General features: G+C 36.1%; 1 protein-coding gene across 1 annotated transcript in view; it reads left to right on the top strand.

Moving 5' to 3' along the window:
• ash1l (ash1 (absent, small, or homeotic)-like (Drosophila)) overlaps nucleotides 1-8,638 on the top strand; it is a 34,325-nt gene extending 25,687 nt beyond the window's left edge. The window contains exons 23-26 of the mRNA XM_059555935.1: nucleotides 1,532-1,704; nucleotides 1,846-2,012; nucleotides 2,646-3,117; nucleotides 6,084-8,638. Of these exons, the coding sequence (XP_059411918.1) occupies nucleotides 1,532-1,704; nucleotides 1,846-2,012; nucleotides 2,646-3,117; nucleotides 6,084-6,175 (904 nt within the window). The 3' untranslated portion in view covers nucleotides 6,176-8,638. The remainder of the gene's footprint in view (nucleotides 1-1,531; nucleotides 1,705-1,845; nucleotides 2,013-2,645; nucleotides 3,118-6,083) is intronic.
• Nucleotides 8,639-15,304: the final 6,666 nt, after the last annotated feature.

The raw sequence follows: 15,304 nt of genomic DNA on the forward strand, positions 1-15,304 counted from the left end.
AATACTTAGTAAGGTAGTTGTGAAATTAAGGTATTGATCGGATTAAAGGGATAGTTCACCCAAAAATGTGTATAATTTATAATGTGTAAAATAATTTTCTGTCATAAATTGCTCACCCTCATGTTGTTCCAAACTTGTAAGACCTTTGTTCATCTATGGAACACAAATTAAGATATTTTTGATGAATTCTGAGAGCTTTCTGACCCTGCATAGACAGCAACACAACTACCACATTCATTCAGGTACAGAAAGGTAGTACCGTATTTTTCTGACTATAAGTCGCACCTGAGTATAAGTCGCATCAGTCCAAAAATACGTCCTGATGAGGGAAAAAAACATATATAAGTCGCACCGGACTATAAGTCGCATTTATTTAGAACCAAGAACCAAGAGAAAACATTACCGTCTACAGCCACGAAAGGGTGCTCTATGCTGCTCAGTGCTCCTGTAGCCTACACTAAGCAGCATAGAGCGCCCTCTCGCGGCTGTAGACGGTAATGTTTTCTCTTGGTTCATTTGTTCATTCATGTCAAATTAATTTTGATAAATAAGTTGCACCTGACTATAAGTCGCAGGACCAGCCAAACTATGAAAAAAAGTGCGACTTAAGGCGGGCGTACACGGTGCGAATTCGGATGGTCGGAAGATCGTATGTCCACGCACGCGGCACGAGTGAGTTTATCTGAAAATCGTACAGACGAGATGATATACGACACGATTTTACAACCTGCGAATTCCAGAAGCAATCGCACGAAGTTGATAGACGCGTTCGACTTGAAGCACCGCTGCACGCACAGAAGGTATGACATCAAAGTACCGTATCAAAGAGAGCACACATATCCAATGCATTCGAATCGCTCTCGCGGTACTTTGATGTCATACAGTTGATCATTCTGTGCAGCGCTGCTTCAAGTCGAACGCGCCTAATATAACTGCTCTCCCTCTCTCATAACTGCATATAAAATATTGATACGAGCCGTGACTGTTTCCTACACGTACATGTTATTTTTCAGCAATAGGAAACCGGGACGTTTGGTCACCCTGTGTGTGTGTGTGTTCTTGTAGGTTTATAAATATCTGAAATAGGTATTACAATGTAAACATGGTTTGTGAGGACAATTCCTGTGCCCACGTTGCTAGAAACATCATACAGCGTTTGCTGTTCCTGTCAGACTTCAGCGAGTTTATCCTCCTGGTCAATAGTCCACATTCGCCGTGGCGCTGCCGTGTTCGTGTTTCTTCTTCTGGGGTTTTCCTAGTTCGTGATTGGTCAACTTCAGATAAATCAACAAATCGGCTCGTTCAACCGCACACGTCACAAATTCAAACACTTATTTGCGCTCTTGTGTCAGAATTAAGCATTCCCCATGGAAAAACATTGCTATCACCGTAATGTTTAGTGTAAAGGTTAGGCTCAGTGGCTTCTTGTTTGAAAGGAACATGTCTTCACTAAATCCTTGTCAGTGCTTTTCTTTAAATAAAAGTTGCATGGACCTTAGATTTGATCTCGACTCACTTTCTCTATCTCTAGAGGTGAGAGGTTTGCCTTTGGTCATCACTACTTCCGTCCCCATGAGACGCACCACTCTCCTTCCCGCCGCTTCTATCAGAACGAGTTGTTCCGAGTGCCTCTGTATGAGATCATACCGCTGGAGGCGGTGGTGGGAACGTGCTGTGTGTTGGACCTGTATACTTACTGCAAGGGTGAGGCATTCACACATACAACAGTTTTACATAAACAAATCAACAGTGAGATCCAAGAAATGCACTGAACCAGGTGTTATATGCTGAAAACCACCATACGCTTTGCATGCTAATGCCGGATGCTCTCGCTAATGGATTCAGGTCGTCCGAAAGGGGTAAAGGAACAGGACGTTTACATCTGCGACTACCGGCTGGATAAATCCGCACACCTGTTCTACAAGATCCACCGCAACCGGTACCCAGTGTGCACCAAGCCCTATGCATTCAACCACTTCCCCAAAAGACTGACACCGAAGAGGGACTTCTCAGTGAGTAGTTGTATAAGCTAGGAATCTCACACAACTGATTTTTAGAACCATGAAGATTTTTTTGCATGACGACATAATGATTATTAAATTATTTATTTTGATTAATTATTTTGTGTAATTTCTACGTTACATTTGCATTTAGTCATTTAGCAGACACTTTTATTGACTTACAGCTAAGGACAATGGAAGCATTCAAAAACAACAAAAGAGCAATGATATGCAAATGCTATAAGAATATTTAATATATATTTCTTTGTAATATTTATTGATATTAATAGTAGTATTTGTTTTTATATTAATAATTACTGTATGTTTGTGTGTTTGAGTTTGAGTGAGTGTGTACAATAATTTTGATTTGTTTATTTTTATTTAATATTTTTCTAATTAAGTTTGAAATTTCGACTGGACATTTTGGGAGTCACTCATTCATTGTTATAGCCCATATTTTGTAATTGTATTCATATTTTGACAGTTTTCGTTGGGGTAGAAAGTGATGTTATCGACTATCTGTAAATCTGATTAAAGATTGTGTTTTTTCATAACTACTTGATCAGCTAGTTTTTATTTAAACCGTAATGAATTAAGTATGCCAGTTGCTTCCACTCACTGTATTTTAATTTTCTCTCTCTACAGCCTCACTATGTGCCGGATAACTACAAGAGGAACGGCGGCCGCTCTGCCTGGAAGAGCGAGCGGCCCAAAGGTGCATCAGCGTGTGATGAAGAGCCCTCCACTAGTGTGTCATGTGACCCCCTGTCTGCTGGCTTCTCGAGAGATGGGCACGAGGACGGAGGGAGAGGAGCGGAGGGAGAGATGGAGACCACTCAGGAGGACTCCAGTGCTCCTGCTCCCCAGATCTCCACGTCACCGGAAAGGAGGACAGGTGGGGAGGAGGAAGACATTGAGGAAGAAGAGGAGGGTGAAGAGAAGAGAGAGACGGACGAGGGCTCCCGAGAGAGAGGGCGAGACGCATTGGATGCCCCTTGCTCTTCCTCACTCTCCTCTTCACCTCTTCATCCATCCATCCTGGGAAGAAGAGAAGCACAGAGAGAGAGATTGAACAAGATTCTGCTCGACCTGCTGCACCAGGTGCCCAGCAAGAATGGTAAGAGACCAAATATTGATTTAACCAAAAGGATCTAGTTACATTGTAGAGATCGACCGATATGGGTTTTTCTATAGCCGATGCCGATGTTTGGAGGTCAGGGTCAGCCGATGGCCGATATGTGCTGCCGATATCTTGAAGTTTTCCCCTTCATTTGCATGCTAAAATGTCACATTAATAATAAGTGGATGCACAACATTTCTAAACTTATCATCATTTATTAAGCACTGACTTGAACCATCTCTCGAATCTTAATTTTGTGCACTGCACGGTATTAAAATAAAAAATGTATCCAAAGTTAACCAAACAAATCAATAAACTGAACAAATATTAAATATATAAAACAGGTAATCATTTACATACAAGTTTTAGAGCATTTATCAAGCAGAATTTTTCAAGTTTGTTGGAACATAAATGTAAACTTAAATATACATTTAAATAAATACAATTTTATAAATAAAAATCAAACTGAAAAATATATAAAAAAATATATATATAAAAAATAAATAACTAATAGTAGTGCTGCAAACACACTAGCAACCAGCAACATTTGTGTTTGGTATAAATGACACAGAACATCTAAGGTGCATTCTAATTTCAAACTTACATTTGTCTGTTCATTATTAAAATAAAGTACAGTCAACCAAACATAAAAGGTTACACTGGTCAGTTTAAATAGACCGTAGTATACCAGTCCACTCTGCTGTTATGCACGTTTTTGCTCATGTGAAGAGGATGATCTTTTCCCTCTAGTTTACATGAAAAAAAATAAAAAATATTATAATTTAACATTCAGATACATTACGAATATTGAAACATTTGGATATGTGCAGAATGAGACGTGAGTAATAACCTCCAAATACATCTAACCAAACCCGCGCTCGCTCGTCCTCTCATGCAAGCACTCATGCACTGTCACAATCTAACTTTGATTGTGATCTGATTTTTTCAAACGAATAGGCAGCACAGCCACAAGTGCCACAGTTACATTTGGGATAATTTTATTTTTAAAATAGTGTCATTTGAAAACATTGCAATTGCGTTTTAAAATACAACAACGAGCACCACGAAACCATTTAAAGAGGGGCATTCAGCGGTCTCCTTAAAGCGAAACAGTCAACAAAGTAAAATGATCTCCGACGTATGGCCCGCTTTCTTCATTTTATCAAATGATCATAATCACATCTATTCATTTTACAGTCCTGCTACTAGCATTTTATTCAGACTAAAACCCCTTTAATTCGCATGAGAAAGCTTTTTTTCCAAGTGGCTTTTGCACATAATAATAATAAAAATACTTAATAAATATTAAGGTTATTAATTGATCGTTAATTTAAATGACGGAATATTGACATCCCTAAATACAAATGCATAACAAATGAGTTGGATGGAAAACTGGTTATTGTCTGCATCAAACCATGCTTCCGAACAAATGTGATTCACGGTTCTGTGCAGCTCCAGAACAGCTGTCTCTCCTAGCGCGGTGCTGTCTGTGAGCGGCGGAGTAACGGAACCCTCAATCACGCTGCAGTGTTTGTGAGAGCTGTCAACTTCTCCACCCCATTTACAGAGTGAAATTCTCTGACTACCTTTATCTCCCAGGACTGTTGTTGAATCTTCCAAAAGTTTTTGCTTGGGGTCCTTCACATGCGGCAGCAGCACTTTCCACCGCACCAATAACACGGGGCTGCCCACCGACGTGCCCGACTTTAAATCGGTGCTGCTAAACACGGATAACGGCTGATGCCGATATATAAACAAATTACAAATATCGGCCCGATATATCGGTCGACCTCTATTACATTGCATTCCTTCCCATCCAATTCATTCCTGTAATCACACGGTTTTATTTTTTTCAATGGTATCACCAATATGTTAAATATAAAAATATAATTTTTGATGATGTTGTAAAAGCCTCTTTATTGTTGGCTTCATTTTTGGCATTCAGTACCAATCTTTGTTGCTCCAAACACAAATGCTGAATTTGAAAAGGACTTTACTGAACATTTTTCAAATAATTAGTTGAATATTTAATGCAAACTATAATACATTTATATCACAGATTATTATTATTATTATTTTATTTTTATTTTGTAGGGGGTAAAATTTGACCTGGGCATTTCTTTCTGTGAGATTCCCCCAAAAGTGTGAATGTGATCAATCATTTGTTATTTTATTCATATTTTACAGTTTGAGATTACCCTAATTATATCAATGACATTACATAGATATTCATACTGATACTATTCATATTAAAATTAATGATTCATATGATATTATTTTGTGTCTTATACTATACAGAAAAATATATATTGTTGTCATTTTTGTTTAGATTTGATCTGGATATTTCATGTAAAATGGTGTTGTTTGTTTATTTAGTGAATTTTGACCTAGACATTTTCTGTTAAGATTCACTGATAAATGTTATTAATTGTCAATAATTTCTATTTTACAGTTTTCGATTGTAAATGATTTTATTTCTATTAATCATGAATACTATTCATAATATTATTACTTTGTTCTAAAATATAATATAACTGTAATATAACTTTTACATTATACTTCAAATTATATTTTTTATCTTTAGAATTTTATCTTTGACCTTATTCTGAGATTCAGCCATAAATGATCATTTAAGTCAGTAATATATTATTTTATTCAGATTTTTACAGTTTTAGTTGGGAAATAGTAATAATATTTATTATTATTATTATTATTGTATAATGTTATTGCTAATTGTCATTATTTAATATGTCCTATTTTATTCTGTATAATAAAAAATATATATACATGTGTATATATATTAAAAAATTATTTACAGAAGCCTAATTTTATGAAATAAAAATGTTTAAACACTTTTTAAACACCATGTGTATTCATAATCTGCTCATTTTGCCCCTCTCTGCTACATATCTACTGTAACCTCTTCTATGATGCAAACTAATGTGGTCATGTCTCTCTTACAGCGATAGATGTGACGTATCTTCTGGAGGAAGGCTCTGGTCGCCGCCTCCGCAGACGGACGCTTGGGCTGAGCGAATTTATTTGCAGGAAGTAATGCTGACTACACTCTCTGCTGAGCGCGCTTGCAGAGCAGCAAGAGAATAATGAACAGAGGTGAAAGGCGACAAGTTGATATTTATATCTTGCGGTTGCTTTTTCTAAAGGAGCTACAAGAGAGACCAGCCCGAGATTCGTGCACTGAGGACATGCAATTTGCTGCAAGTCATCAACCTTGATGCATTTAAAAAGAACAAGTGTCAGACATAGGAAAGTTTAAACTGAAGAACGCTTTGAAATTCTAACCGAATTGTTGCAGATGAACTCTGTCAAATGTCTCCTGTGACTAAGTGGTACTATATTTGGCCTTCGTTTCCGGCGCAAATGAAAACATGGGAGTCTGGCGCCCCCTTGTGGTCGACAACGGGAATGACTTGAGTGCAACCAAGAACGAAAACGAGGCAAAAACTAAATAAACAGGATCATCATAGGAGGTGCAGTGTAGCGCACACACACTGCCCATAGACTGGGAAAAAGAGAGAAAGGAGACAGAGCTGAGAAAGAACATTGGCTAACTGCACTTTTAACAACAAGGACATCATTCGCTCCCGGAGATGTACGGATAAGATACACTAACACTCACGCAGTATTGATCAATGCTGTATGATAAAGCAAAACATAAGTATGTTACCTTCTTTTTCTGTTTGTTTTTTTTTATTTGTTATACTGTAATTACATTAGGAATGGAGCACGACAGGGGTATCCATATTTGTGAGCTCGGGACTTCGCGACTGGGCTGGAATGTTTCGCTCTTGTTATCGTGGGCATTGTGTTTGGTTTAGAATGGCTGCCAGCCCCGCCCCCTTTTTAAAAAGTATTTAATTCACCAGCTCAAAATAAATACAAAAACAAACAAAATCTAGCAGTGGAGGCACACTGGCTTTACATAACGCCTTAGAATGCTGTTATCTCGAGAGTTTTTTTGTTTATGGTAGTGTGTGAGATTCTTTAAGGTGTTTGTGTGCGTGTGTGTGTGTGTGTGTGTGTGTGTGTGTGTGTGTGTGTGTGTGTGTGTGTGAGCCCATTCTAATAATATAAATACAAAAGAGGAAACAACTAAGGGCTTGACAGCAGTTAATAAACCGTTAAATTCACAAGAACTTCTTGTGTATCATGTAATGTTATATTATTTGTGAGGGGCTTGCAGGGCGGGTGGGACGGGGTCGGGTTCTGGTTTTCGTGTTGTTGTTTTCTTTTGCTTTTCTTTTATTGTTTTTAACGGCCTTTTTATGTTGCCATGGAGAATGTTTATAAACAAAATCATGATGAGTTTTTAGCCCTTAATGCATCAGCTATGACGGATAAGTATTTCAAACCCCTTAGATGGACAGACAAGGGAAAAAAAAATGATGAAAACTGACAAATGAAAGGAAAGAAAGCTGTATAGTGCCAAGCTATGTATATAAACAGACAGGAAAATGTGAGAAATGCCTCCAAAAGCAATATCTTGATAATGGGTTTTGTGTATTGTATTGTACAGGATTCAGCCCTATATGTGTTATTATTATTATGATTCTTATGATTATTATGCGATTTGTATTGACAAGAACTGTCACGTATAACTTGACTAGAAAGCGGCAGACATTATGATTAATAATCGCTACAAATTTCCGGCTTAAGTGACGAACCGTCTGTAACTTTGCTACCCAAAACCACAAATTGAGCTCATTGCTTTAGAGAGGATCGTCGGATGATGGCTTTGTGGAACGGGACGCCGCAGAGACCCCACACCTGGCACCCGTCACTGTAATAATTAATATTAACATTATTCTAATTATTATTATTATTATTATTATTACTTTTCGAGGAGAAAAAGATATAATGTTCCTCTTTTTTTTCTTCTTCTTTTTTGCTGCAAAGTGTTGAACACTAAAAAAACAAACCAACATAAAAATGTAAAATGATATTTTGGCAGAAAAAAAAAGCTGTCAACCCAATATCATGTTCTTAATCTCCTTTTTAATTTTTTTTCTTCAAATGAGAAATGATTGTTATGTTTTTTTGTGAAAGCGGTCATAAATATAATGCTTGTATTTCTTGTATTTGTGTGTTTTTGTGCGATTTGTTTAGTTCTTTTTTAGACAATCACAAAATAAGATGCAAGCATTGTATATGGACAGACTGGCAGGCATTTTGTGATGTTGTGTACAGTTTTGTCAAAACTTCTTCCACTCTGGTTCAAAGTTTGTAATTATAAAGTCATGAAAAATGCTGTTGATTTTTACTTTTTTTTTTTGTTTTATATTCTATTTGGTTTGTTTGTTTGTTTTTTAATAAAAAGCACTACATTATTGTGAATATACTTGCCTGTTGCTCATACATTTAGCAGAGAATCTGTGATCCAGTTCTTTATTAGCTCATAACCGTTATAACTCCAGGTATACAGACAAATCGTATTTTAACTGTATGGACAGTCATTACATCTTCAAATAAAGTGGATTTTAACTATTGCGTACCATCATTTGAACTCCAATTAATGCTAACTGATGTTTTCACATATACTGATGCATCTATTAAATCTTGAGGCATTTATCTGCCATTCGTTATTAAAATTGCATCATTTCTGCTTCAAAATTAATCCAAGGTGATCACTAAAATATATGCCTCTTCATGTCTCTTTAATTTTATCAAAACTTAGACTTTAACCTCATAGAGATTAAAGTATATTACATTTAAACAATATTACCACTATGTCTTGACAGAAGAATTATATTATGAAAGCATTTATTAAAGCAAGTTACTATAATTCATCTTCTTCTTACTTGGTCATTTTACACCTCCAGAAAAATAGTTACTGCAGTTAATACATGTATGATATGCAAAATATATACTTTTATTTTCTGTGGAGCTAAAAAAAAAGTTTTTATACTACCCTGCTTTCTCAATTTTTTAACGTATGAATTCAAGTAAATCTGTCCTTTTTTTATTAGTTATCTGAAAAATGATTTTTATTGTATTTAATATAGGCAAGAAAAAAATACTATTGTCATTTTTGTAAGGTTTTATGTACAAGAACGGTGTACTTTACGAGTTTTCTTTTTCCCGCCATCCGCTAGGTGACGCCAATATATGGGCTGAAATGTGTGCCACCAGAAACTGAATTTGAATTGCTAAACTTGAATAATTGCATTGAATAACTGAATTTGAATAACATAATTTGAAAGTTCTATGTTTAATTTGAATCATTGCATTGAAAAACTGAATCTGAATTGTATAATTTGAAATTGTATTTATTCAAAAACTGAATCTGAATTGTAGTCCAATCAAATTTGTCCAATAAAATTTGATCCTCACTTAAAATTAAACTCTCTATATATCTTCACATTCACTTCACACAATTCAGATTCAGTTCTCAAATTCAATTTCAAGTTACTGAGACAGACATCCGGGTAGTTGGAGGATGAAGGAAGAGCAATCGAGCACAGATCGATAGATAGCGTTCATTGGCGCACAGGAGCCAATCAGCACCTACGTTTTGAAGCATAGTACGTACCCACCATGAAACAAGGAAGAAGTGATTGCCTTGCCGACTGACTTGACCACCATGGATCTGGTGTGATAAGAATTTTTATTTTTAAATATGAAAGACAAGAAAAGGAAAGTGCTAGTATTAGTTGGTTAAGTGCTGGCGAAAAAGATGAGTCTTTAGATGTTTCTTGAAAATGAGTAAAGACACAGCTGTACGAATAGAGATCAGGAGGTCATTCCACCAGCTGGGCACAGTCCAGCAAAAGGTCAGTGAGAGTGATTTAGAACTTTTTTGGGATGGCACCACGAGGTGTCGTTCACTTGCAGAGCGCAAACTTCTGGAGGGCACATGAGATTTTACCATTGAGTTTTGGTTTGTTGGTGCCGTGCCAGTGGTCGTAATAAGTGTAATAATTAATTATGTTGTTATATATGGTTTTGCTTACAGGCAGTTAATGTACTGTAATTACTGATTGTCTATTATTTAAGAAACTATTGTTTTCAAAGAAAATCATACAGTAATTATCACACTATTTAAATTATGATGACAGAAATTACAATTGTAATTGACCTTAACTCATAACACAGTACATAAAATAGTACATTATAATAATAATTCTACTGATTTTTTTTTTTTACACATAAATTGTCAAGCAATATGCACACTATCAATGTAATCCATTTATACATTTTTCGAAATACATAACATTTCAAAGAATTTTTACAGAAAGACATACTGTTGTGTCTATATGGTCAAAAACACCCTCACTATTTTAATAGTTGGTGCCAAATGCTTTAGTCTTCATACATACAGCAAGCAAGCCATAGGCAACAGTGGTTAATAAAGAAAAATCTGCAAGATGTAGATAATGGAGTAAAAAACCTTTGGAGAAACCAGACTAACCAAAAACACTGGGGATCAGTTCTCCTCTGTATATTCAGTCTGAACATTTGGTACAATGTCAATAATAGTTAACAGTGTTACTGCATTGATTCAGCTGTAAGGTTAAAGGTTAATTGTGCCATGTACAGGCAGTAACATTGTTTTCTCTGTGGCCCAGGTGATGCAGGCAGTGTTAGTGAAGAGTTCTAAGGTGCAGTCATCCATTAATGAATCCTTGCTGTTTTGCTGAAACTGGAAACAGTTCATCCTACAGTATGTGAAGTCCATATTGGAAGATTGGGGAATCATCAGTCTCAACGTAACTCGAGAGTGTCTCGGGACAGAGTTTCTGTGGTAAATAAAAATATAAAAATGTTTAGGAACTGTAATATAATAACAATAATTATTTCCTCTCTGCCGGTGTAATATACAGTACAGTATGCTGGAAGACTTTCTTGACATCATGCAGAACGGGGTCAGAAGACATCAGAAGCAGGAAACATCAAAAATCATTGTTAACCGTAGAGCATCGGTTTACAAATCTTTCAAAATCAAGTTATGATTTATGTTTATATGTTGTTATAAAAACAATTAAACAGACATAAATGTAATCTGTTCAACTCAGTCTATTTTGCATTCAAACATTGCTTTAAATTCTTTCACCTGCCTCTTGTTTCTCAGAAACTGTGGTGTATGTACGTGAATTATTCTTTCTCTATTGTGTGTTTGCAAATTTGTGCCATTTACTTTTTTGTTGCTTCTGTAGGATCATAGCTTACAGGTGATCCCTGGATTCTTTGACATGATATGAGGTACTTGGCCCCAAAAGTTTGAGAGTCTTAGGTTATTTACATTTGAAGGAGACTATAGAAGCGTACAAACCTAGAAATGCTCACTTTTGTTTTGAAGTTGAAGGAATGAAGTCAGCTTTGCTGAAATGACAAAACACAAGTATGAAATATAATATAAAATTAAAATGTAAAAATGTGTACAATAAAGTTAAAAAGTGGACTTTTGAGAGAAAGCAATTTTGCTATGGTCAGGACTAACTGATCAATAATAATCATATGGGAACAGTGACAACCAAAAAAAAAAAAACCTTTGTACTGTTGAAAATAAATGTATATCACACAGCACAGTCAGCCTTTATGGTAACAGCTCAGTCAATTTAAAAAGTATTAAATCCAACTGGTCAATGCATTAATCCATTGGTGGGGAGACAGATGCTTGGAGGGATATATCTAACTAAAATGCGACAATATATTGACATTTTTTTATTGACTAAAAAAATATACTAAAGTTTGATGTTGGGCACTGGGCCCAACAGGACCATGGGAAGGTATTGCATCTGTGAGCAAATATGTTGAATTTACTATTTCTGAGTTGTCTCCTTGTAAAAACATAGTGAGACATACAAGCTTACTACTCTCTCTCTTCCTCTTAGTAAGCAGTACCTTGACAATGACAATCACGAGGAGTAGTTATCGTAAATAATCACGCTGAAGACATGACCAGTCTACTTGGCGGCAACAACATTTTCACCGGAGGAAGAGGCAAATGCTTAGAAATAATAAATGCCAAGCAAAGATGTTGTTACCAGAGCTACATAACCACAAAAACGTGGGATAATAGCTACTGTGTTTGCAACATCTCGAGAAAGATGTAATTTCCCCCGTTTCTACAAAACAGCTACAACATTAATCTAAAGATAGTTAGATCGTGAAAAAAAAAAAATTGTCATAACCATATTTGTCCCAGGCGGATCCATGGTGGTCAAGTCAGTCGGCAAGGCAAGCACTTCTTCCTTGTTTCATGGTGGGTACGTACTATGCTTCAAAACGTAGGTGCTGATTGGCTCCTGTGCGCCAATGAACGCTATCTATCGATCTGTGCTCGATTGCTCTTCCTTCATCCTCCAACTACCCGGATGTCTGTCTCAGTAACTTGAAATTGAATTTGAGAACTGAATCTGAATTGTGAGAAGTGAATGTGAAGATATATAGAGAGTTTAATTTTAAGTGAGGATCAAATTTTATTGGACAAATTTTATTAGACTACAATTCAGATTCAGTTTTTGAATAAATACAATTTCAAATTATACAATTCAGATTCAGTTTTTCAATGCAATGATTCAAATTAAATAATACACTTTCAAATTATGTTATTCAAATTAAGTTATTCAAAGCAATTATTCAAGTTTAGCAATTCAAATTCAGTTTCTAGTGGCACATATTTCAGCCCATACCAATAGTAATAATAGTTCAAGTGAGGCGCCAGCTGTGTAGTAGCCCAGAGTGCAGTCTGGACGATGGGGCGTGGCGACACGTTGGGGCGGAGCGACACGTGTAGCCCCGCCCACCTCAGCGGTTATTGGTTTATGATTAAGATGAGCTTATTGGTGTACAGATGAGTGACGATTTTACAGCTTATTGGTATAGAGAATTATGACGCTGTGAGCAGGATTGGAATGCGGAAGCAGACACTCAGATGAATAAACTTTTAATAGAAATTAAAAAGCGAATATAAATGTTGTGTTTTTGCATTTATTGTTGCGTTTCCACAACATCCGTATAAATACAAAGAGTTTTGGAATACGACGAACAGAACAGAAATAAATGGTCTAATTTACAATTACTCCCTCAACGGCTGTAGACGCTACCTCGGCATTACTCGCTGGTTTTTGAAAATGACACGCAATATAATGCGAAGTATGGTTATGTAGATAGTCATGGAGTACCTTGATTTATATATTCAAATTTTATATATATATATATATATATATATATATATATATATATATATATATGTGTGTGTGTGTGTGTGTGTGTGTGTGTGTAACAAATTGTCACCAGTCTCTGAATGTCACCAATAATATACTGAACATTCCCTTAGCCCCTACGAAAATTTACCATGGTTCTGCTACAAAAACTGTAGTTAAACTATGGTGTTTTTATAATTACAGGACATGGTAATTAATATGCCAACAAATATTTTTACTACAATAAATCCATGGTTACTTTTTGCAAGGAAGGAACTATACAGGTTCTAAAGAACTTGCCCAAAAACACTCATCACTTTCTGTTATTTGTTTTCTGAACTGCACTACTGAAAACCTCATTAATCCTGAATTTATTTAAGTGAAGTGAAGTGACATTCAGCCAAGTATGGTGACCCATACTCAGAATTTGTGCTCTGCATTTAACCCATCCGAAATGCACACACACAGAGCAGTGAACACACACACACACACTGTGAGCACACACCCAGAGCAGTGGGCAGCCATTTATGCTGCGGCGCCCGGGGAGCAGTTGGGGGTTCAGTGCCTTGCTCAAGGACACCTAAGTCGTGGTATTGAGGGTGGAGAGAGCACTGTACATGCACTCCCCCCACCCACAATTCCTGCCGGCCCGGGACTCGAACTCACAACCTTTCAATTGGGAGTCCGACTCTCTAACCATTAGGCCACGACTTCCCAGTTACCCGCTTCTATATAAAAACATAATACATTTAATCACCCCTTTAAACACTTCATTGTTTATCAAAATCATTGGTAATTGAAAAATTACACTGAATTGTCACAACTAAATTAAGAATTCATTATGAGCAATGCATAGCAAATGATGTTACCATCAAATATGAGAAACCTTAAAGAATGATAGACTGATGTAAATGACTGAAACCTGTTGTCATGCACGTGTTTGCCATAGCTTTTTTATTAAAACATTATAGACTGCAAAGTTTAACTTTAAATGACATCAATTAATACATTAAAACCAGTTGATCTCAGTTCATTCTCTATTTCCCTTCAATGAACACACAAATGTTTCATGCCGCAAAAAAAAAAAAAAAAAAACAGTCCTTGGAACAAAATCCTGTGTAAACAAAAGCCCAGAAGATCACCACGCCGGCCTTTTCCCTGTACCCTGGTGGGTTAAACTTGAAAAGGGCTCTGAACTGCAAGCATTCCCTGATGCTGTACATCCATCTGAACTCGTTCTGGTAGACAGGAGGACAATTCTTCCAGTTGGCCACAACTTATAGTGTAAAGACAAAATACAGGAAAGATAATAATAATAATAAAAAAGGTTAACAGCCTCATACTACAAAGTTCAATTGGAGAATGAGCATTAAATAGGGGGAAATCTTACTGTCTAGCCAGGCAAAGTGTGCCGCTTTCCGGAAAACTTCTTGAGTGACCACATCCCTAAACCATCTGCAAACCAGAGAAAGTGTCAAATATGCAGAGTCACCCGCTGACAAAACTTCACTGAGGATTTCCAGGAGAAGCTGTTGAATCAAAAACATACATAGGTTTATTTATAAAAGTATCTAAAAGTTATTAAACATTATATAAACACTGACTACAGACAACCTTGCTTTAAACAAACTCTATAGATTGTTGTCACAACTGCATACTCATTCTTTTATAATACCACTAATAAAATGTTAATATATACAGTACTGTGCAGAAGTATTAGGCATGTTAGTATTTTCACATTGAAAAAAATAGTTTTAAGCCAATTATTTATATCTTTTGCTGTAGTGTGTCAGTAGGATATATTAGTTTACATTTCCACACATTCATTTTGCCAGTAATTGTAATAATCCAGTGAGATATTTGTATATATTTGTATGCATGATCCACATGAAGATCTTTTACATTGAATATAAATATTTCTGTCTTATATGGTGAACAAAATCCACATTAGATGAAAGATGAAATGTTTTTAAATGTCTTTGATGCTGATGTTAACTGATAGCTATATATGAAATAAT

The sequence above is a fragment of the Carassius carassius genome, chromosome 8 (genome assembly GCF_963082965.1).
Source record: "Carassius carassius chromosome 8, fCarCar2.1, whole genome shotgun sequence".
Taxonomy (NCBI): domain Eukaryota; kingdom Metazoa; phylum Chordata; class Actinopteri; order Cypriniformes; family Cyprinidae; genus Carassius; species Carassius carassius.